We start from the raw sequence: 21,699 nt of genomic DNA, 5'->3' as shown, positions 1-21,699 counted from the left end.
GACCAGAGACAGCTGTGGTCACCATTCACTTGTAGGGAAAAGAGCAACTTGAGCATTCTGCTTGATATCTCCTTTTGCGTTCCACATAAAAAAGGCATACAAGTATGTGATGGCAGAACGTTCATTTTTAGGTGGACTATCCCTTTAATTACAAATTCCGAATAGAAGTTAAGCAGATCTGGCACTGAGCTCTAGAGATGTTAAAGTCCCTTGAGACATTTACATAGATGCTCAGTGCATGTTTAAATGTCACCTGATCGCTTTCCTCTGCCCTCCTCTCCTGTACTCGGAATGGATTGCATGACTGCCGACCTGTATGTTGTTGTCTAATCCTAACAAGATTGACTCCTCATTATCGCCGGCCGGCCTCCCCCGGGATGTCACTCAACAGGGGAGAAAGGCAAAGACAGAGAGAAAGATGCGGTGGAAATAGAGAGAGCGCACCCTTGTGAGTTATTAACATAATGACTGTCCTCTTCCTCGCTCCTTGTTCTAGTCCTGCGGTGGTTCATTTATTGAGCCCAGCATGGCTCTTCCTCCTCCATCTCTTCCTCTGATTCTCCTCATTCTCTCTTCTCTCCTTTTAGGAGGGGAGCAAATGTGGGCAGCCGGTGAAGGTAGCTGACATGGCCTGAGATTGGCAGGAAAGCTATTTAGCTAAGAAATGTCAGGGGCCATTTTGTTTAGTCAACAGCCCACATAGAGGGAGAGGGAGAGGGAAAAACAGAAAGACAGATGAGATGAGTGAATGGCAGGGCTTCTGAATGTTGTGTGAGGTGTTGGAGGATGGAGGTGAGAATTGTGATTCCTACTTCCTGAATGTCATTAACAAGAGCAGATTGTGTATATGTGTGTATGTTGATGTTTGTGTTTGCTAGTTAGGATAAGAATTTCTTCAGAATTTAAATGCCCTTCATTCACAAAGACATACACATCTACCACCCCTCACATGTTCACTTATTCAGTATTTTCTGATATTAAATACTATTCGAATTTAAAATAGCGTTTCTATTTTGATATATTTTAAAATGTAATAAATTCCTGTGTTGTCAAAGCTGAATTTTCAGCATCATTACTGCAGTCATTACTGCAATATTCTGATTTGGTGCTCCAAAAAAACATTTCTTATGATCAGTACTAAGGAGATTTCCTGCTTTATATATTTTTGCGGAAACTGATAATTTTTTTCAGACTTCTTTGATGAATAGAAAGTTAAAAAAAAACAGCATTTATTTGAAATATTTTTTGTATTTTTTGTATTTAAATACTTTTGATCAATTTAATGCATCCTTGCTGAATAAAAGTATTCATTTATTTCCTACTGACCTCAAAATTTTGACCGGTAGTGTATACGTTACTGTGTATTGTTATTGTATATTGGAGCATATATCATTCTTCCTTGGAAGTTGTGTGGAAAACATGCCTTAATTATTTTTTTCTAGATTTTTTACAGGGTTTTGGTTCTTCTATATAGTTCTTCTTTAGTTCTTCTAAGTATTTGATAGGAAGTAGGGGTTTAACGGTTCTCAGTAAAAAATCGAACTGTACCGTTCTCCAACTACGGTTCGGCATGCACTTGCACTGTGGTTCATCTAAAATATGTTGACGCATATGCATTTATAATATGGTTTATTGAAAATAACAATGCGTAAAACAGACAGACAGAGTTAGGCTAATGTTAAACATTGTTCAATGTGAATGCCGTATGCTCTGATATGACCAGTCATTTACGCCGTCATCACCCGGCCGGGTGTTGATAGGCACGAGTGCTGGTAAAACCTAAACGGCATGCTTTGCTATCTTTAAACTAAACTCATGTAAGCCATGCCAATTTAAACGTTCAAAGGCAAGAAGACGCGAAAGAGAACTCATGCGCGCAAATATTGAGTAACAGACAAACACAAAAACTCACAACATGCCCATCTAGCCGAGTGTCATAGCAGACATAGTCGGTTGGGTTTTTAAGTGAATGTAAACAGTCGAGAAAGACAGCGCATGTGTAACAGTGTCAGTATTTTGGATTGTGCATTATGTCTTACAGTGACAGCAGCCTAATATTCCTGCTGTCTGTGTTTTTAATGTTAATCAAACAACAAAAGACAAGGAAATCACTCGCTGCTCTTGACTGAATAGTTTTTGTAACTTTAATAAGATTTACTCTTTAATTTATACAGTGAAATATGTTATTTTACATTTGATTACTTTATTCAATTTCTGTACCTGAAAACTACTGTTAGATACCTGAAAAACACTGATTATTTGATTTGTACATTTGCTTTTATTGTATTTATTTGTAATGTTGCTTGTAGTTTGATTATTCTTATTTTCTTCATTTTTTATTTGGCAGTAGTCCTTTTTCCCTTGAACATAGCACATACCAAACCGTACCGAAACCGTGACCCTAAAACCATGATAAAAACCGAACTGTGAGTAATTTGAACCGTTACACCCTAGTGTAGGGTTTGTTCAGTGTTTGGGGTGTTTGTCGGGGCAGTGTGAGCTGTGAGCAGTGACTGAATCAGCTCAGGCTGGATGAAAGAGCTCAGTCACAGAGCACAGGCTGTTCATCCTCTCACTGGGGATGAGGGGGCCAGGAACGCATAGAAATGCATGCTAATACTGTGTGTGTGTGTGTGTGCTCCATATCAGTGTGAGCAAGGGAAGTGCAGGTGGGTGCACATCAGAAGTCTCTCTCTGTCTATCTCTCTTTTCTCTTCTCCCCTCAAGTGATGAAAGCTTGTTTTATACAAAGACCCCCTTTCAGCTGGCAGACAGCAGCCTCACAGAGAGCACTTATCATCCCTCGCTTCCTTTGTTTTTTCTATCTGTCTCTCATCCGCTCTCCTCTATTCTCAACCTATCGAATCAGAGATGTCCTGGCAGGTGAGGATGTCACTATCTGGAAAAGCAGCATTGTATCAAGGAAAGAGCTTGTATTGTGAGCGTAGACCTGCAGACTTCTGAATGTAAAACCAGTTAAATAATTCAGCTCATTAATGTTTTTTTTCCTTTTATGTTCACCTTTAAAAGCATTACTGTGATCCTGAAGAGAAGAACAGATGTTTGTGAAAAACAGATAGAAAATCTCACCAATTAGACGGTTTATTTGGAGCGCAGTCGCAGCTTAGATGCTTACCGCACTACACGCAGACATACATGGTTGCTATGTTTTTGGGGGCTGGGCAAGACAGGTTTTAATTTCTTACTCACACTCTAAGACTGAAACTGTTAGAGAATCAAGCATAGACACATCACAGAGGAGTTGTTAAATATAACAGAGGTACTTAAAACTTATTTGTGTTGTCTGGCGTCTGCGTGTTCACATTGTGTGTGAGTGTGTGTTCTTGTATATGTGGTTTATGAGAACACACATGTGTGAAATGACATGGGTTTTATTACAGTGTTATGAGGACACTTCCGGTGTGTGTGTGTGTGTGTGTGTGTGTGTGTGTGCGTGCGTGCGTGTGTGTGGCATTCACACCATGGCATACAGGGAGCAAAGCATGTTTGGAGTGATGGAGAGTAAGTGAGATAGCTAACATTCTCCTATATCTTTTTGGCATGTGACTTAACACCAAACACTCACATAAGGTTTTGAATGAATTGCAGCTATCAAGATCATGAGAAACAAATTTAGTTAAATGTGTCCATCATTTTTACTAGTAATGTACACCACAGTTCAAAAGTGTGGGGTCGGTATTATATTTAATTTTTTTTTTTTTTTTTTTTTTTTTTTTTTTATGTTCACCAAGGCTGTATTTATTTAATCAATCAGTAAAAACAGTAATATTTTGAAATATTATTACACTTTTATATTTAAAAAATGCCGTTTATACCCATGACGGCAAAGCTGAACTTTCATCATCATTATTCCAGTCTTCAGTGTCACGTGATCCTTCAGGAATCATTCTAATATGCTGATTTGGTGCTCAATGTTCAAAACAATTGTGATGCTTAGTATTTTTGTGGAAACTGTGATCATTTTTGTTTAAGACTCTTTAAATATAAATTTTAAAAGAACAGCATTTATTAGAAATGGAAAAGAATGTAACATTTCTTTACTGTCACTTTTGATGTGTCCCTGCTAAATAAAAGTAATAATTTCTTAAAAGTATTAAAACAACTGACCCCTAAACTTTTGAAAGGTATTGTATGTGTGAAATTAAGCTGTGCCAATGCAGTTTCTAAGGGCACTATGGCGTCTTTCTCCCATTTTTCGTACAGAATTTGTTATTTGAGCTCATGTTTGTGAAGTGAGAATATCTCTGATCCTCTCCTTAGTTTCCATTCTCTCGCCTGCCCAGTTGTGTGAACAAAATGGACAGGTTATAAAGACTCGTATTCCCAAGGCATAATGTGTTTTTCTTCTTTCTTTTTGTCCCTTTTACATACAGGGGACACTCCACAAAGGATGAGATCTGCTCAGTATCCAACCCCTGCGGAATTGGATGCTTATGCTAAAAAGGTTGCCAACAATCCACTCACCATCAAGATCTTCCCCAACAGCGTCAAGGTCCCTCAGCGAAACCACATTCGTCGTACAGTCAACGGACTTGACACAGCTGGCCCCCGATACAGTCCCTACCCTTCTTCTCAGACCACTGCCAAGACTGGTCTCCTTGCCATCGTCAAAGTTCCCCTCGTCAAGGGCATCATCAAGGACTTTAACGGCACACGGGCACGTCTGCACCCAGAGGTGATTATGAATGCCGCCGGCGGCCCTTATGCAGCCACCTCGGCCAGCACTTTAAACCTGCACCACCTGTCGCAGGGTCCTCCCAGAGCGTCCCAGAATCCGCAGGGACTTCCTCAGCACCCTCAGAATCTCCAGACTTTGCAGCAGCAGCAGCCTGGGCCTCCACACCAAGGACTTGGACACAGACCTCCTTCCTCCATGCCACAACAGCTCCAGGGCCTTCCGAGGCCTCAAAATCTGTCCCACGCAGCTTCTTTAGGCCATCCTGGCGCCCACCCACCTTCAGCCATCCTGCTTCCTCAGCAGCACCTACAAAACCCCTCTGCTAGCCTGCAAGTGGGTGCTCGGAAGGTACCGGTTGCAGACGCCCCTCCTAACGTGACTGTTTCTACCTCAACCATTCCATTGTCCATGGCCGGAGGGCTCCACCAGGACCGTCAGGCGGACTTAAACAGCATAGTGCATCAGATAAGCCAGTTCTGCCAGGCTAGGGCTCAGGGCGCCGGTGCCACGTCGATGTGTGAAGGACAGATCGCCAACCCCAGTCCCATTAACCGAAATCTACTCATCAACGCCAGTTCTCGAGTCTCAGTGCATGCGGGAAACCCTAGTGCACTCGCTCCTGGTCTCATGCACCCATCCTGTGCTATTGGACCTCCTGATAAAGTAACTGCTTCTGCGCCAGTGAGTGCAATGCCTCCGCATAACATGGCTGCAATGAACCACATGTATCACAGCGATATGAAACAACAGCACCTACAGCATCAAAGCCATCAACCTCAGCGAAATCCCCAGCATCCGCAGATGAGGTCCTGGACTCAGCATCAGCTTGCTCACCTTCAGCACATTTCAGAAGGGGGCGGACACCCCTGCAAACCGCAGAATCGTACCTATCCCCCAGAGATGGGCATGGGGCAGCCTTATGCCATGAAACCCTCCAGCCCTTCATCGCCACTTGCCAACAACCACAGCAGCAATGCAATGCCACCAGGCATGGTGACGCACTACACCAACGGGCAGTACTACCACCAGCCGCCAGTGTGGGGCAGTATTCTTCCCACACCCAACAGTGACAGCTCTGGCTCACAGGACCTCCCTTTGCCCTTCCATGGCACTGGCACGGGCAATACCAACCCCACCCCAGGGATGGACCCCGTGGGAGGAGCGGCCCATTATCGATTAGTAGGGGGTGCCTTAATAGGGCAGACTAATCTGATGCAAACGGCAGATTGCATGGGAGGGGACTTCCAGACGCCCTGCTTCCGAGATCAGAATCTCATCCTGATGGGGAAGATGCACAGGCCACCCCCTATGGGCCGGGTAGTGGTCCCCCCCTCCGAGACGCAAGGCCAGCACCCAGGGTATAGATAAGCTTCAGCTCACAAGCCTCAGACACAGTCTCTCCTCAGTGAAGTCAGCCACACATGTACGTGTCCTCGACATCTTCTGTTAGTCTTAATAAAATTACATTACGAGAGGAACTAAATGAGCTCAAAATCTCATGGATGATTGTTGATGAAAACAAAGAAAAAAAAAAAAAGAATATAAACATGTCTAATGAAGAGCAGTGTTTTGTGTATTTAATCTTGCAAGTGATCAATTTATTTTCTTTTAACAAGTGCTTTTTGAGGCACTTAAGGGAATTTAGTTTAGTTTTTTTCCAAACTTGAGTCCTGTCTATCTCCTAGTACCTGGATCTTAAGTGCTCCTGGGTTATTTATGACCATCTTTCTTGTGTTAGTACTTACATTATTAAAAGTGTCTTGTGAAATAGATCACTTTTAAGTTGAGAGCGCCAGGCCTTCTGTGCATTGGACAACCAACTTGCTTTCATTTGAGAGATCTTTGTTTCAAGCCTGTCTTATAACATCAAGATGGCTGACAGGCTCAGAGCACTTCCCTCTTCAGCATGACACATTCTTTGTCCTTTATTTCTTTTTTCCGTGTCTGAACTATGTGGAAAAATGCCAATCACTGGTCCCTTCAGACTGTTCCTAGGTGAAAGCTCTTGTCATGTGTTCCTTTACACCAGGCACCCTGTTTCTTTATTTTTAGAAATAAAATGTATTTGTTATGGGCTTTATGGATTTCTGTGTTAAATGGGAACTGCTTTAAGCTTGTGAAAGGTTGAAACATCACCTCATTTTGCTGGACACATTGTGACCGAAAAGACAGGAACCGCAAACATGTATCATGCCTCTTTTAGTGATGCAACAAATCAGGTGTCATTTGCATTCTGAGTCACTAATGTGAGTGAAGTTTTGTATAATGATTGTGAAAGATTCTCTCTTTTCTCTGTAAAGCTGTAAAGGCCAAAGGAGAAGAGCTACAGAGGTTTCAATGTTAAAGCTGTGCCATTTTCATTTTACCGAATCATTATACTCCTTTTTTTTTTCCTAACATATGAGAAACTACTACTTGAATTGTATAGATGAGTTGTGCAGTTTCAGGTGGGTCATATGTGGTATAGCTGTAAGTGGGTTTGCAGGACTAAACATACTACTGAAGGTGGTGTCTGTAGGCTTGTTACTAATATTATGATGTAGAAACTATGTACCAAATCAAGGGGTTTATGATCCTGCTTTTTCTAATTCATCCTTTATAATAACATAAAGTAGGAATTGCTACTGATTCTTTTGTGAAGTGTGCTTGAATTGACCAAATTGATCACTTGCAAGATCATTTGTGGTTAAATTAAGGAGGACTTTTTAAAAGAAAAAAGTCAAAACAGTGACACGGCAGGTGGATTGCTTATTTTATTGTACACTGGCTTATCTACTGTACTGCTGTATCTTTAAAGAAGTGTAATAACTGTGTATGAATGCGGCTGCATATGGATATGGGTTGACGGACTTGGTGTGCATGTGAAGAGCGCAGGTGTGTGTGTGTGTGTGTGTGTGTGTGTGTGCTGGTGGGTCAATTAGTCTTGACTTGCTGTTGGTTTGCCTCCCCTTAACAGCCCTCATGAAGCCTTAAGTATTTGGTCCTTGGACTTTCCTTTGACAACAAGCATGATTATGATAAAGGTATAATGAATTCTGATTTCGAAAAATAGACTATAAAGGAACAGCATTTTTCCTTGTTTATTTTTATTAACTTGAGCTTTTGTTGAATAGAAAAGCAATTCTTTAGAATTACTTTATAATGTAAACGAAGAAATAAAGAATATTTTATCGTCATTATGTTTTATAGCTGTGTGTAGTTCTGGGCTGTCACAAAATCTTTTTATTCCATGTTTCAAAGCTTCAGTTTTGCAATTTGTGCTATTTATAATTCTGAACTAGATTTTTTTTTTATTATTATTATTATTTAAAAATTTTTTTTTTTTTTTTTTTTGCAATTGCTGTGAAATGGAGGAAGCTTCTAGAAGCCTTTCTCATATCTGTCACTCTGTGGCTGTCGATTGAATGCGTGGGAAGAATCTGAAGAGTGCGAGAGTTGTGCTACTCTTTTTTGTAATATTGTAATAATAAAATAAAGTTCTAATTTATGCTTTCAAGTATGATTCCATTTAATTTATTGATTGTCTAAAAGCTGTTTTTTCTTCTTTAAATCTTCAACCTTGAACTGGTCATATACCCTCATCCAGTCTTCAAGGACTTTTGGACACTGACTCTTCTCAATCAGTGTCTGCTCATCAGGCTTTTATATATGATGATCTGACTTCATGTAGCTATTGCAGGAAATGCCAAACCATCCCACACTAAAAACAGGAAAGCGAACAAAATGAATTTGCTGCTCTTGTCACAAAATCACATTGCTTTGGCGATGAAGGAGTGAATGCTGTTGGTAGTGGTTACTAATTAGGTCTGTTCTACTCTTGCAGGTAGGCCTACACAGCCTACAGGTAATGCAAACCAAGTGAAAATGAAAATTCTGCTCTCACTTCTAAAACGATGAAGAGTTTCTGAGGCATTGTCCTCACAAATTATGCATTGCAGGCCTACGTCAGTTCTGGTAACAAAGGTCTGCTAATTGTTCCACCGGATATGTTGCAAAAAAAATTAAATGATGACCGTTTTCAAGATGGCTTGTTTTGCATAGTCCACTGAATTATACTCACATTTTATTTGTTTATTACTGTTCACAATACAAATTGTTAACATCTTTACACAGCGTATACATCCATTAACATTTACTATATTGAGTAAAACTACGTGTGTGTTTCATGTGTAAACAGTTGAATGGAATCATTCTGTTAAAATGTCGTGGTGATGCTTAGAGGACCTAATTTAAGTGAAAGAGTTCTTATTCATGAATCAGGACTGAAAAGTCAACATTTAGAGGGAAAACTGCTCCGATTCCGGGTGAGGCAACTTTTCCATTGGCTGTCTCAGTTATGTATGATTATTACAGCTTGTTTTATTTCAAAGGGATACAGCGCCGGAAGTGACGCGAACCGACCGTGCAAGGTCGTCGCATATTTAAGCCGTCTGGTGCAGATGTAAATTTTAGTTACACAACAGAGCACAGCAGGGCACTCGAGATCTGACTGAGGTCACAGCATTTCAGCTCTGCAGTGAAATAATGGCCAATGACATGACCCATCCACAACTGAACTTTAGTGAACGTTCAGTAAAACAAGTAATGGGCACTTGTGGACGCTTCCGATTATAGTAGAAATAAGTAATGTTAAGCACAGTGGATTCATCATGTATGGACCTTATTTGCATTATCCTGGGATGCTTCTCGGTTGTTGTGTTACGTCTGTCACCACAAGAGGGCGATACACACAAACAGTTTTCCACATTGCCTTAAAATCAATCCAGCTGATCTTGCAACATCGTGTTTTTAATTTTCTCATTAATTAGCCTACATTATACTATCTGTTAAAAGTGAACGGTACAGTATATGTAAATATATAACGATATAGATGCACTTAAATGTTCTGAAATAAAAGATACTTAGCCAACATCTTTGTACAGTTTTGCATAAGCTACATTAGGTCATTCTAATTATGCAGTAAATTTCCATGTCACCATTATGCGTCTCAACTCTTGCATCCTGTATATTTTTTTGTGTACTGGTATATAGACACATTTGAAAGGCTGGAGAGACTTGAAATGTGATTTTTGAGTGTTGGAAACTAGGTTGGCTATTTGTGGTGCTTTTACTGTAAAAGTTTTACATATTTTAAATATTTATATTTTCAAAATGGAAATCGTATTAGTTTTATTAAGTGACCATTGGGTTGAATATTAGATACTTACTTTTTGCTTTATTTAATTTCAAGTTTGAGTGGACAATGTCACAATTTTTTACTCTTTCTAAACTGACCGTTTGAGACATTTGATGCTTTGTGGTCTAAAACATCCTGGGCTGTGTTTCGCAAAAGCACCATGAATGTTGTATGTTCTCTAAATGAACAACAGTCAAGTTTTATCTGGTCATATAATATAATTATTCCTATACCAGTTGTAATGAAAGAGAATTGCAAAATAGATTCTAAAAGCATCAGACGGAGGTAGAGGCCTCAGCTAGAGGATCCAGCTCCTGTACATCTCTGTGCGGTCGTCTCTGTGTCCAGCGCTTACTGAACGTTTGTAGGAGTCCTCGCTGACTGGGCTCTGTAACAAATACATATGACATCATGTAGGATTAAAATAACACACACATATACACATTTGTTTAACATTGACTACCTCTCTGAGGTTTAGTTGGGGAAGGTACACTCGTACATATCCCAGGATCCTCGCTAATTATACCCATGTTTCTGTTCCATTGGTTCCAGTTGACTTCCTCCACACTGAAAGAAAGATTGTTCATTGTTTACGGTTTCACTCATAACTGTTTAATAGCAAACACAGAGGGTAACACAGGGTAAGTGTGCATTATTATGTTTGCATGCTAATATCATCTTTTCATAATGTATCATCCAATTTCAGATTACATGCAAACTTCAGATGTTGTGGAAGCCACCAGGGTCACCTGAAGCACCAGCGTCGATCAGGCTCTTGCCCTCCGCCCAGGTCCTTCTCTTCCCCTGAACGAAGCTTTGTCTTCAGACAATGGGGGAAAATCCACTCCATGTCCAAGGTGGTGATTGCACGCTGTGATCAACAATCATACTTATTGCCTAAATGAACAACTAAAATGGCAAATCAGTTCAGTTTAGAAATGGGTTGACCGTTTTCATTTTGCATTTGATTTTACCTGTAGTTTCCAGATGCTAGTGCTCACTTCGGACATCTCATCCACGCTTTGATTCATCAGAGCGATCAGCATGTTCAGCATCAGAATGTATGTCATCACTATATACAGAATCAGCAGTATATAGAACACCTCCTTATATTTATAATCACTGGTGAACTCCAGGTCTCCCATGCCAATTGTAAACTTGAACAACTCCAGAGTGGTGAAGTAGATGTCCTTGAATGTGGGCTTGTTGCAGTCCTCATTTCCATTAGCATTAATTAAACGAGATTGCTTCATAGATTCCTCATCAAGGAGAGTGACCACGGCTGATGAGTAAGAAACAAATCATCAATGCACACTACCATTCAAAAGTTTGAAGTCGGTGGAAAGTTTTTGAAATAAAACCAAGGCTGCATTTATTTGATCAAAAATATGGTAAAAAGAGTAGTATAATTACAAATTAAAATAACCATTTTCAATTTGAATATATTTTAAAATGTAATTTATTCCTGTGATGGCAAGGCTGAGTCTTCAGCATCATTACTCCTGCTAAGTTTAAGTCTTCAGTCACATGATCCTTCAGAAATCATTCTGATATGCTGATCTGATTTTGGTGTTTAAGAAATATTTCTTATCATAATCAATGTTTAAAATAGTTGGTTCATATTTTTGTGGAAACCATGATACTTTTTGTCAGGATTCTTTGATGAATAAAAAAGTTAAAAAGATCAAGCATTTATTTTAAATAGATTTTTTTTTTTTCACTTTTCACTTGCGATCAATTTAATGCATCCTTCCTGAATAGAAATATTAATTTCTTTATAAAACAAAAATCTAACTGACCCAAAATGTTGCAAATTTGTTGTGTTATGATGAACATTAAATTAATTGCAATGAAAGAATCATGTACATTGCTGAATGTATGCAAGGGAGAAGGATACCTGTAGAGAACCCAATGAGGAAGACCATGTACACAACAAGGAATCGACGAATTTCTCCAAGAATCATCTGACAATAATTAAAGAGCGTACAAGTGTGTTACGCACAGGAAGTAATGGTGTAGGTCCTGTCTCAACTGTAAGGACTAGACTATACTATAAGGAGACATTAAATGTGTTGCATTGCATCTTTTTAGCACCCTATTTGACTAATACCCTACTCTGAAGGCCAGAGTGAAGGATGCTGGATAAGAGAGACAAATATCCCTTACCTTTTGTATCATGATACTGTAGATTCCCATATGTTTGGACCCTCTGAAGAAATAGAGTAGATTTACCCAGCTCAAGGCAAGACTCAGCACTAGAAAGGCCAGATATTCATCCTGACCAAAACAGTACAGTACAGCACTGACCAAGAGAAGCACGGCCTGCAGAAAACTAATGCAACAAAAAGCATTTAAGCGGGAGTAAACACTGTATGCACTTATTGATTGAGGTTTTATGTAGTAAAAAGTAGTAATACTGGTGCAGTTTAGCCATGTGTATATTATATACATATATATATATATACATATATATATATATATATATATATATATATATATATATATATATATATATATATAATTATATTATTATACATATTATTTGAAAAACTCAATCTTGCCTAGGGCAACCAAAGGGCTAGAGCCGGCCCTGTGTATATAGAGTATATAAATAGTGATTTCAAAAACGTAACCTCGCTGTGATAAGTTTTAACTAGTAGAATTATTGGCAAAGAATGTCATTTCATGCATAAGGAAATGATTACTGAAATAAAACAAGAGTGAAGCGACTCACAAAAGCTGATCGGAAAATCCGTCTATGACCAGGGACTGAAATCTCGGACGCTTCCTTAACATATCTATTAACTTGAAAGACAAGGGAATGCAGTTATTTCTGTCAACAGCAACAGCATAATATTAAATAGATACATACCCCTTTAATAAAGAAGTATAGTGCTCCAATGAGAGTGATGATCTGTCCTGTCTGAAGCAGGTAGTCTTTTCTATAATGAAACGGAGGCTTTATTGACTGAAAGAAAAGAGTGGGAATGAGACATGGCATTAAGTAGTGAAACATTTACATGTTAACAAGTTAGCATGCATAATGACTAGTTAAGATGGAAAAGTTGATTGTCTGGTTCAGGTCAGTGGACATATTTTTCAGAAGAAATGTTTATTTTGAATGAATGAATGAATGAATGAATGAATGAATGAATGGGTCCTACTTGGTTTTTACTGTCGTCTTTCCCTTCTTCGCGGTTATAAGCTACAGCAGTGAAGATGAAAAGGTAGATAATATAAACGATAAAGTTGAACATGAACATCCGTTTCGCAAATCTATTCCACTTTTCTTCAATTAGTCTGTTTAATGGCTCAATATGGAGCATCTCGTGGCGATTCTGAAATGAGATAAAATAACCAAACATGTTGCTATCAACAGCATTTATCGGAATACATATGCCAAATTAACATCCAGTGAACAAAAATATGTTCAAGAATGTTTTGCTAATGTTCCCATTAAAGGGATAGTTCACCCAAACTGAAAATTCTGTCATCATGTACTCAAAACTCATCATTTCTTTTTTCTGCCGAACACAAAAGAAAATATTTTGAAACAGTTGATGGACCCCATTGACTTCCTTAGTATGGGGGAAAAATACAAACATCCTTCAAAATGTTTTCTTCTAGGTTCAACAGAACAAAGAAACTCATACAGGTTTGGAACAACCTGAGATTGAGTAAATGATGACAGAATTCCCCTTTTTGGGTGAACAGTCCCTGTAAGGTATAAAATAGCCTATGTTAAAAAACGTTAAAGTTATTAAAGACCAGACAACTTTGAACGAGCAGTATATTAATGTTACTGGAAAAGACATTTGTTCAAAACTTTGAGAGAACCTTGCAAAATTCTGAGAACAATTCCTCTCAGCTGGGATTTTGCTTCAGGAAAGTATACAAAATCTAAGAAATTATGCATTTTTGATTCTAGAATGAATCAGTATGAAATGAACAGGATGTCTTCTCACGGGAATCTCACTGCCATAAACGATTATCTCCAGTGCGGAGTTCTTCTCGTAGGTGTCAAGGGAGGCGAGGTCATACAGAGACGAGCACACGGGACCGTAGGCCCACTCCGTGATCTTGCGGGACAGATGTCTGCACCCCTTAAACTCCCGCTGTACGATGTGCTCAAACAGCTAGTTAACAAATGAAAAATTACATCTGAATGATTTAATCAAACAGGCATTTTCAAACCTATGCTAATAACATATCATTTCAAAATTGTTTTATTTAGTCACTTTTATTTAGTCTTTTAGCAATGTGCTAATTTTAGTAATTAGCCAAGCCCAGCAGCAACATCAGCTAAAATATATAGAACAAAGGAAATAAAATAAATAAAAACATTAAAGGGACACTTCACCCATTTGCATTAAGCTTTGCATTGTTAGAAACCCAGTCATACTATTGAATGGTCGTGCAACACTCTCTCATTTTCCCCTGAGACGGGAGAAATCTGTTATTTACCTCTTACACTTCCTCCTACAATGACGCAAAAATCGTCATTTTGCGTCATTGTAGGAGGAAGTGTAAAGCCTCTGTTATACTCCAGTTTGGACGCGTACACGACAGCTGCGCACAGCTCGGACGCGGACTACTTGTATTTATACTTTCTGCTGAGGTCCGCTCGGTAAACGCGTTAAACGCATGCGCAGTAGATCGGTCTGGCCAGTATAATCGATAATATTTTAAATATTTATAGTTTATATTTGCATTTATGTCAAAACCTAGACACTTTCAAACATCGAAATGACATTTATTAATATGTATTCGTGTCAAAATGACATATAAACATCTTTTCCTATTCTATTTTGCCTGGAAACGCTTCCAACAGGCTTGCGTGAATAGGCATTGGTTCTATTTCTAGAATGCACGCGTTTTCCGTTTTTTCAAATTCGGCGTCCATGTTATTTCCATCTCTTTCGCGGTTTTAGGCCGGTGACACACTGGATGCGTGGCGTGAGCGTCTCAGCTGCGTGGCGTGTCCGTTTTTATTTCGGCTCCCATGTTAACAGGTTAGAGCTTGCACACTGCGTGCGTGACACGCGCGTCTCAGGCGCGGCTCGAGCCGCGCGGAAAACGCGTGCCTACTAGAAATAGAACCGACGCCTATTTTTCACGCGACACGCAAGCGTCTTGGAAGCGTTTCCAGGCAAAATTGAATAGGAAAAGATGTTTATATGACATTTTGACACGAATACATATTAATAAATGTCATTTTGATGTTTGAAAGTGTCTAGGGTTTGACATAAATGCAAATATAAATGCAATTTAAAAAAATATTATCGATTTTCAAATACTGCACCTGTCAATACAGAACGAAATAATCTATAGTCTATATTGCCGTCAACACTGCCGACGTTGTCTTAGCTGCTATATATTTATGTTTAACATGAAGTATAGGCCTTCCACAACTCTCTCCCCATGTCACCAATATGTCACCTAGCAGCAGCAGCGCCGCGTCAGACACGCTTCTGGTGTGCAAAGACATGGAAAACGCGATGCAGCCGCCACGCAGCTGACACGCAACAGAAACGCCACGCTCACGCCACGCATCCAGTGTGTCACCGGCCTACCTAATGAACGCGCGCCCTTGGTCCGCGCGGTCACAAAAAATGGGAGGCACGCGCCAGTCCGCAACGAGCCTCCGCGCGCACCCCCGATGACGATTTTTACGTCACGCGGACCCTTGCGGACCCTCGCGCCATCGCGGTCGCGGAAAGTATAACAGAGGCTTTAGAGGGGGGGATTTCTGTTAAGACTACAGACACTAGTTTCTCATCTTTCCCAGGGTGGGGCGCGCTCACGCTACAGACCTATTACAGATCAGTGGGTGGGACTTTACTCTCTGAAACTGAAAGCAATATCCTCCATCTTGTTTGAAGCTAAGCTAACAGGCGCTGTGGAGACAGATGTAAAGTTATGACAATAGCGGAGGAGAGTGCTCAATATGATATAGAAGAAGAGGATTTCGGAAGTCTGATGCTTAAATCAGGTGTTTGTGGCTACCTTTACAAGCCGCATTATAGCGAAGAGCAGCCGAGGCAGAAGACCTGCCTGCCGCGGACGAGGAGCCCGGACTGGCTCGAGTTAGGGCGGACTGGTGGCGCCGGTGATCTCACAATGCAGCTACGAACCGCTACGAACACAGAGATAGAGTCCGTCTGCGGCAAAGAATTTCAACGATGACAATTTCTCCTGGACGAAATCTCTGAATCAGACGAGGACACGGACGTTTGTGTTGAGAACTATCCTAGTTTCGCACCGCATATGTTCTGACTGAACATCCAGGTACCATGCAATAATTCACCTTTTCGAAAGAAATACAAACGAGGAGTAATGCACTATATGAGTTCGCCAACTAACTAGACATTTTGTGTGAATGTGAAATGAATTTCAAGCTCTGGTAGTAGCTAGCCTTGTATGCGCTTTCTGGATTAGTGGGAGTGGCTTGCGGAGCTGTGCAATGTGGTGCATTGTGGGAGTTGTTGTCTTTCATACAAATGCGTTCTGAAGTTATTTTTTGTCTTTTCTCGGTTACGAAGGCACCAAATTCAAAAATTATTTTACATTTCGACTAAATATATGACCCACTTTAAATAAAAAAACAATGTTCAAATGGGTGAAATGACCCTTTAAACTGTGACTATAGGTTAAATAAGACAATGACTGTCACTGTATGACTGTGAATCAGTCTGGTGTCTGATTTAATGCCTGCTGAAGGAAACTAACATGTCAAATCACATGAGGACTAATCATCTGTACAAAACCAGGAACATCCAAAAACAGAACTGACACTTACTGGGCACGCACTGCTTCAAATGAATCACTTCTTCAAATGCATTTAGGCATTTTGCAATGAAATTGTTCATATTCTATGACACTCAAAAATCAGTAAACAACAGGGGGGAAAAGGTTTACCTTCAATTTTCCTGTTTTGGCGGCTAGTTGGATTGGTGTGAGTCCCTTATTATTTTCGATTTCCTCCAGTTTGATCTTGGGGTGAAGTTGGTCGGCTTTGATTAAGATGTGGTCATACATGGCAATGACAAACTCTGTGTTTTTAGGACTATCATCAGCTATGGATACTAGTGCGTGAAGCACCATGTTCCCATGAGAGTCCCTCTTCCTGACATCCACCGCCTGGTAACAGTTGTCCATAAGGAAGTCCACAATGTCTGGTTGATTAGTGCAAGCGGCCAGCGACAAGGGCAACTCACCTGTGCACAGAAGGTGTGAAAGATACAGGTAAGCCCATGCAGGTACCCACAAAATGGGTCAGTAACATTGAGAACATTATGTGGAAGATTTTACAATTTCAACTGTATAAATTGTTGTCAGAATTATCTGTCTGCAAAAGTTCAACCTTGTCGTTAGACCTACCGAAATAGAAGCACATTTCTTGATTGGGTTGAAAGAATTTCCCACAGGCCTTAGCATGGACATCGGCCCCTTTCTTAACCAGCATCTGTACAAATTTTGCACTCCTCCTTTCAATCGCAACATGGAGTGCTGTCTGACCTGCCAAAGAGATCAATCAATAACATTGTAAAATAGATTACAGAGGAACAATGTTGATTTATAAAAAATGTACCAACATTTTATAAAACTAGATCTAATAATCAAATATTATGTAAAATGAAGCTATAATGGCTCTGACCTTTGTAGAAACTGTCTGTGTAAGCAGCGTTGACAAGATTTTTTAAATCTCCCAGTTTCTCTGCAATGTCCAGCAGATGTTCAATAGTGTCATTCTCGCCTTGCCTCAAATTTAAAAGCGCTTTCAGCAGGGCTGTCTTTCCATTGGACTTATCTGAAGAAGAAGAAACTGTTGTTTTATTATGTATTATATATCAGTCATGAATTCACAGCACTATTCTGTGTATTCTTTGTACACTACCATTCAAATGTTTGGAATCAGTGAGAATTTTTTTTTGTCCGGTTTTTTTTTTTTTTTTTTTAGAAATTGATACGTTTATTCAACAAGGATGGATTAAATTGATCCAAAGTAACAATAAAGACATTTATAATGTTTCATAATATTTCCTTTTCTACTGTTCTTGTAAACACTCTGTTCATCAAAGGATCCAGAAAAATGTTTCCACAAAAATGTCAAGCAGCACAAATGTTTTCAACACTAATAATAAAAAGAAATGTTTCTTAAGCACCGATTCAGCATATTAAAATAATTCTGAAGGAATTCTCTGAATGTGACACTGAAGACTGGAGTAATGGCAGCCTTGGTGAAAACAAGACACTTCTTTCAAAACTCTTACAGACCCCAAACGTTTCAACGATTGTGTATTTTTTCTTGAATACAATTACATTGAGAGTCGGTGAGGCGTTTCATGTTTTTGTGCAGGTACTGATGTAAACCCTGCAGTTTCGACACCTCGCCACTGGACACAGCCTCAAACAGACTCTTGATGGTGAACCTCTCACGGTCCTGCTGAGCCGGTTCCTCTTTTACTTTTCTGATTCCCCTGTATGCAGAATGTATGTGTTAAAGTTACGATTTCTGACTTTATATTTGTCATACACTCCAGTGTGGTTTGATATATTAAGGAGTCCCACTTACCTGTCAAAGTGTAGGTTAAATTTAATTGTGGTTGGAGGTTCCTCTATGTCATCCAGGTAGTTAGAATCCATGGGCCTCTTGTCCTTTAAGGCACCTTTCTTCATCTGTTTGGCCTTTGACCTCTCCTCCTCTGTCTGGTCATCCGTCTCCAGAGTGAATGATGAGGTGCTGCTGTCTTTTGGTTTACTCATAGTGATGCCTTCTTAGTCTCACAGCAGAAGCTGTAAACTCCATTAAAGTGATATCATTAGCAGATACAGGACATTAGGTTTTAATTTCATACAAAAACGACCTAGGAAATGTGAGCCATTACCACAACCGGTGATTTATTTTTTTAAATGCAAATGGGACATTAGGAGTTGTGCATTGTTGGTAGTTCACGAAATGTTGCTTCCTTTGTTACTAATCAAATTACTATAATGTTTTTTATATATATATATATAATGTGACTGAGAGTTGCTTCTAAGAGTAAGAGCTACTTGAGAGTCATAATGTATCTCAGAGCATCTTCTTGTTATAAGAGCCATTAAAAGAGGAAGGACTCACAAATGATCCAAATGTAAACCCTATGACAGGAAATGCAGAACTACTGCTGCTGTTATAAATGGCTCACATTTGTTCATCTCATTGCTTTACATTGGAGGTGTGATTATAATGCAGCCATGATCATAAGAGCATCTAAACACATAACCCATAATGGATCTGTGGTTATCTTGGGTACACAACAAATCCATTCTTCATCAAAATAAAAATGTGGATTAATGCAAGAGATAGAACCAAATACAAAAGTCAGAAAGCAGGTTCAGTTTATATGTGCAAGTGAAGATCTCTAATAGACCTTTGTTAACTGAATTATTGATATTCCGTCATGCTGTTATTTGCTATATGATCACATCCAGGGAATGGGCCATTATTTTCCCTATCACGGAAAACTTTCCCAGGGAATACATGAAAATGCATTTCTAACAGAATTCAGTGTCTAATGCATTGGATATTTTTCGGTTTAGAATATTATAACTCAGTCTATCTGTAAATGGTTTCATATAGCATTACATACTGAGGAAATAGACTGTAATCCTGCATTAAGAAACTCCATTACACTGTCTTTGGGTAATCATGTAGCACAAGGTCAAAAGCCCTTGATTTTGGAAGGAAAAATGTCCATAGAAACAAGCTACTATCATCTCTGTTTTGACCGGGTTCCTGAGCATACATGTGATCTATCTTGTGACATTTTACCATGCATCTCTCACAAAGCTGTTTTGTATTTAAAAGAATGTGTTATTTTTACATGAATCTGTTTCTTTAAAGATGATAGGACCACAGATTTTGCTTTTATAAGCCAATGTGACATTCTAATACCAGCGTTAAGATCAGCAGTTATGCTTGGATGCTTTTTCAGTATTTATTCTTTCTTAGGGGACCAATCAAATTACAATTCATTTATAAAATGATTCCAACAGACAGTGAGAACAGGAGCTAATGGATCATCTAAGCACCAGTTGAAAGAGGAAGGGGACAAAAACTATTCAGATAGAAACTCTGTGACAGGAAGTTGCAGTATCGAAGGAAATGCAAAATTTACTAGATAGAAATAAATGTTTTGAGCATATTTGTATCTCACTTGAACTCAAATTGCTAAAATAGGGAGTAATTATGCATAATATGAGTCATCCACTGTTCCTCAATTAGGGCATACACACTATTAACACAATAGATAACCATAAATAGACCTCTGGGATTTTAAAGACATTATTTAGATTTGTCAAAACAAGGATTGATGTTTAATGTGCATATCACAGCAAAGAAAGGGTGCTTAGGATACTAAAGATATATGAAATAATTTTCAGTCTGAATGTGCAAGCAGACTGCTCTATGGGGAGGCAGCATAGATTGTTACAGCGTCTAACAGATATTTGATCGACGAATTATATCGCTCAATGTTGTTTTACGCTAGATGATGACCTAATATGCAATTACAAGATGCTGGATAGTCTTACTTAGAATATTATGACATGGCCTCTCTGCAAATTGGTTCAGATAACATTACAGTGGAAACAGTACATAAGACAGACACAATCTTAGATTATGATATTGTCAGATTTAAAAAGACAAACTTTAAAACTGATCTGAAGAAATATGTACAAAAGTAGATCTCACAAGGACTTGTGAAGACATTTGGCAGTGAAAATCTTTAAACGTTAACATTTATTTAATGATTTACTACATTAGCAAAATCTAAATGTATTTAAATACTGCATTCTATTATGGTAAACCATTAAAATCCAACAATAAAGTATCAAACATTTGTACTCACAAATCAACTTTGGTTTTCTAGTAGCCTATCCCGTGTTGATGGTCCACTATGTTCAACTGAGCTTGCCAGAGGTATGATTCCTTGAACACAATGACGATGATGGCTCACGCTCTCTTAGTTTCATAGAGGAAGAGGGCGAGATGTTTTGAGGTTGCTGAGAGCCTTACAGAAAGGCGGGTTTATTGATTTTAGAGTGTTGTTACATCTGTTTTGCCATGTCCATGCATGCCTTGTAACATTTATAATCACCCAGTCCTACATTTATATACCACATAATGCACTAAAAACCATCAAGCTTCTACTTAAATTGCTTCACTTATCTAGCAACACTGTATTCTACTATACATCTGAACTATCCAAATGAGCAATTTGTTCATGTGCTGGAATATATAATATATATAATCAAAAAGGTACCTTTCTGAACAGCATATGTTTGGTTAGTCATAAGTCATCTTCACTTGTCTGCTGAGACGGTTCTGAGAAATTTCACTTTTCTTAACGTGTACGGTTTCCTGCATGAGAATGGTGGACTGTGGCTGAGTAAGATGGTTTGGCGCATACATGGTGGTTTAGGTGCACACGTCACATGAACAAAATGAAACCTTGACATGCTGTTGAGGCTTAATGCACATGTGGTAAAGAATTTGCTCCTCGTCTTTATGATATTTAAAGAAACAAACAGAAACTTAATTTATAGCCACATGCATTACATGTAATATATTGTATTATATTGTAATTCTTTATTGTCCACCAAGGTGGAAAACTGGCTTTGGTTCACCAGCACATAAAATAACTATACAGACAGTAGTAAAAAACAGATTCACATTACATAAATATAAAAATACAGTTCATGCTACTATTATTTGGTTTATCGATCACTTGTGGAGTTGAGAATTTTAATAGTGTTTGGAATAAAAGACCTCTTTACATTT

At 39.0% G+C, this 21,699-nt stretch overlaps 2 protein-coding genes across 10 annotated transcripts in view; one reads left to right on the top strand and one right to left on the bottom strand.

The window, feature by feature from the left end:
* The window catches only part of fam222ba (family with sequence similarity 222 member Ba), a 58,711-nt gene extending 52,499 nt beyond the window's left edge, over positions 1-6,212 (top strand). For all 8 annotated transcript variants that reach the window (XM_081364919.1, XM_081364915.1, XM_081364918.1 and 5 more), the window contains one exon: positions 4,395-6,212. In XM_081364919.1, coding sequence (XP_081221045.1) covers positions 4,395-6,067 — 1,673 coding nt within the window. In that variant the 3' untranslated portion in view covers positions 6,068-6,212. The remainder of the gene's footprint in view (positions 1-4,394) is intronic.
* Positions 6,213-8,718: 2,506 nt separating this feature from the next.
* On the bottom strand, positions 8,719-21,301 carry LOC308690463 (transient receptor potential cation channel subfamily V member 1-like). Of its 2 annotated transcripts, XM_081364912.1 has the most exons (17): positions 21,182-21,301; positions 20,768-20,929; positions 18,451-18,671; positions 18,198-18,355; positions 17,533-17,685; positions 17,256-17,393; positions 16,794-17,092; positions 13,841-14,011; positions 13,040-13,213; positions 12,748-12,843; positions 12,610-12,680; positions 12,042-12,207; positions 11,773-11,839; positions 10,850-11,157; positions 10,625-10,746; positions 10,339-10,442; positions 8,719-10,263 (listed from the first exon to the last, which is right to left on the bottom strand). In XM_081364912.1, exons 3-17 carry the CDS (start codon positions 18,639-18,641, stop codon positions 10,151-10,153), a joined length of 2,331 nt encoding a protein of 776 aa, XP_081221038.1. In that variant the 5' UTR covers positions 18,642-18,671; positions 20,768-20,929; positions 21,182-21,301; the 3' UTR covers positions 8,719-10,150. The 2 variants fall into 2 exon arrangements, 1 of the variants encoding a protein (XP_081221038.1); XR_014030152.1 differs by lacking the exon at positions 21,182-21,301 and having other exon boundaries at positions 8,725-10,263; positions 10,587-10,746; positions 20,768-20,897.
* Between the last annotated feature and the right edge of the window lie 398 nt (positions 21,302-21,699).

This window comes from Scardinius erythrophthalmus (assembly GCF_964197995.2).
Source record: "Scardinius erythrophthalmus genome assembly, chromosome: 5".
Taxonomy (NCBI): Eukaryota; Metazoa; Chordata; class Actinopteri; order Cypriniformes; family Leuciscidae; genus Scardinius; species Scardinius erythrophthalmus.
The sequence above is the reverse complement of the archived record's forward strand: the minus strand, read 5'-3'. Positions and strand labels throughout refer to the sequence as shown.

What these genes read in the sequence shown, in the direction of transcription:
- LOC308690463 (XM_081364912.1), bottom strand. Translation starts at nt 18,641, where the DNA reads ATGAGTAAACCAAAAGACAGCAGCACCTCATCATTCACTCTGGAGACG. An exon ending in AGAAATGTGCTTCTATTTCG is followed by an intron (nt 17,093 to 17,255) that starts GTAGGTCTAACG and finishes TTCTGTGCACAG; the next exon opens with GTGAGTTGCCCTTGTCGCTG. An exon ending in TATACTTCTTTATTAAAGGG is followed by an intron (nt 12,681 to 12,747) that starts GTATGTATCTAT and finishes TTGTCTTTCAAG; the next exon opens with TTAATAGATATGTTAAGGAA.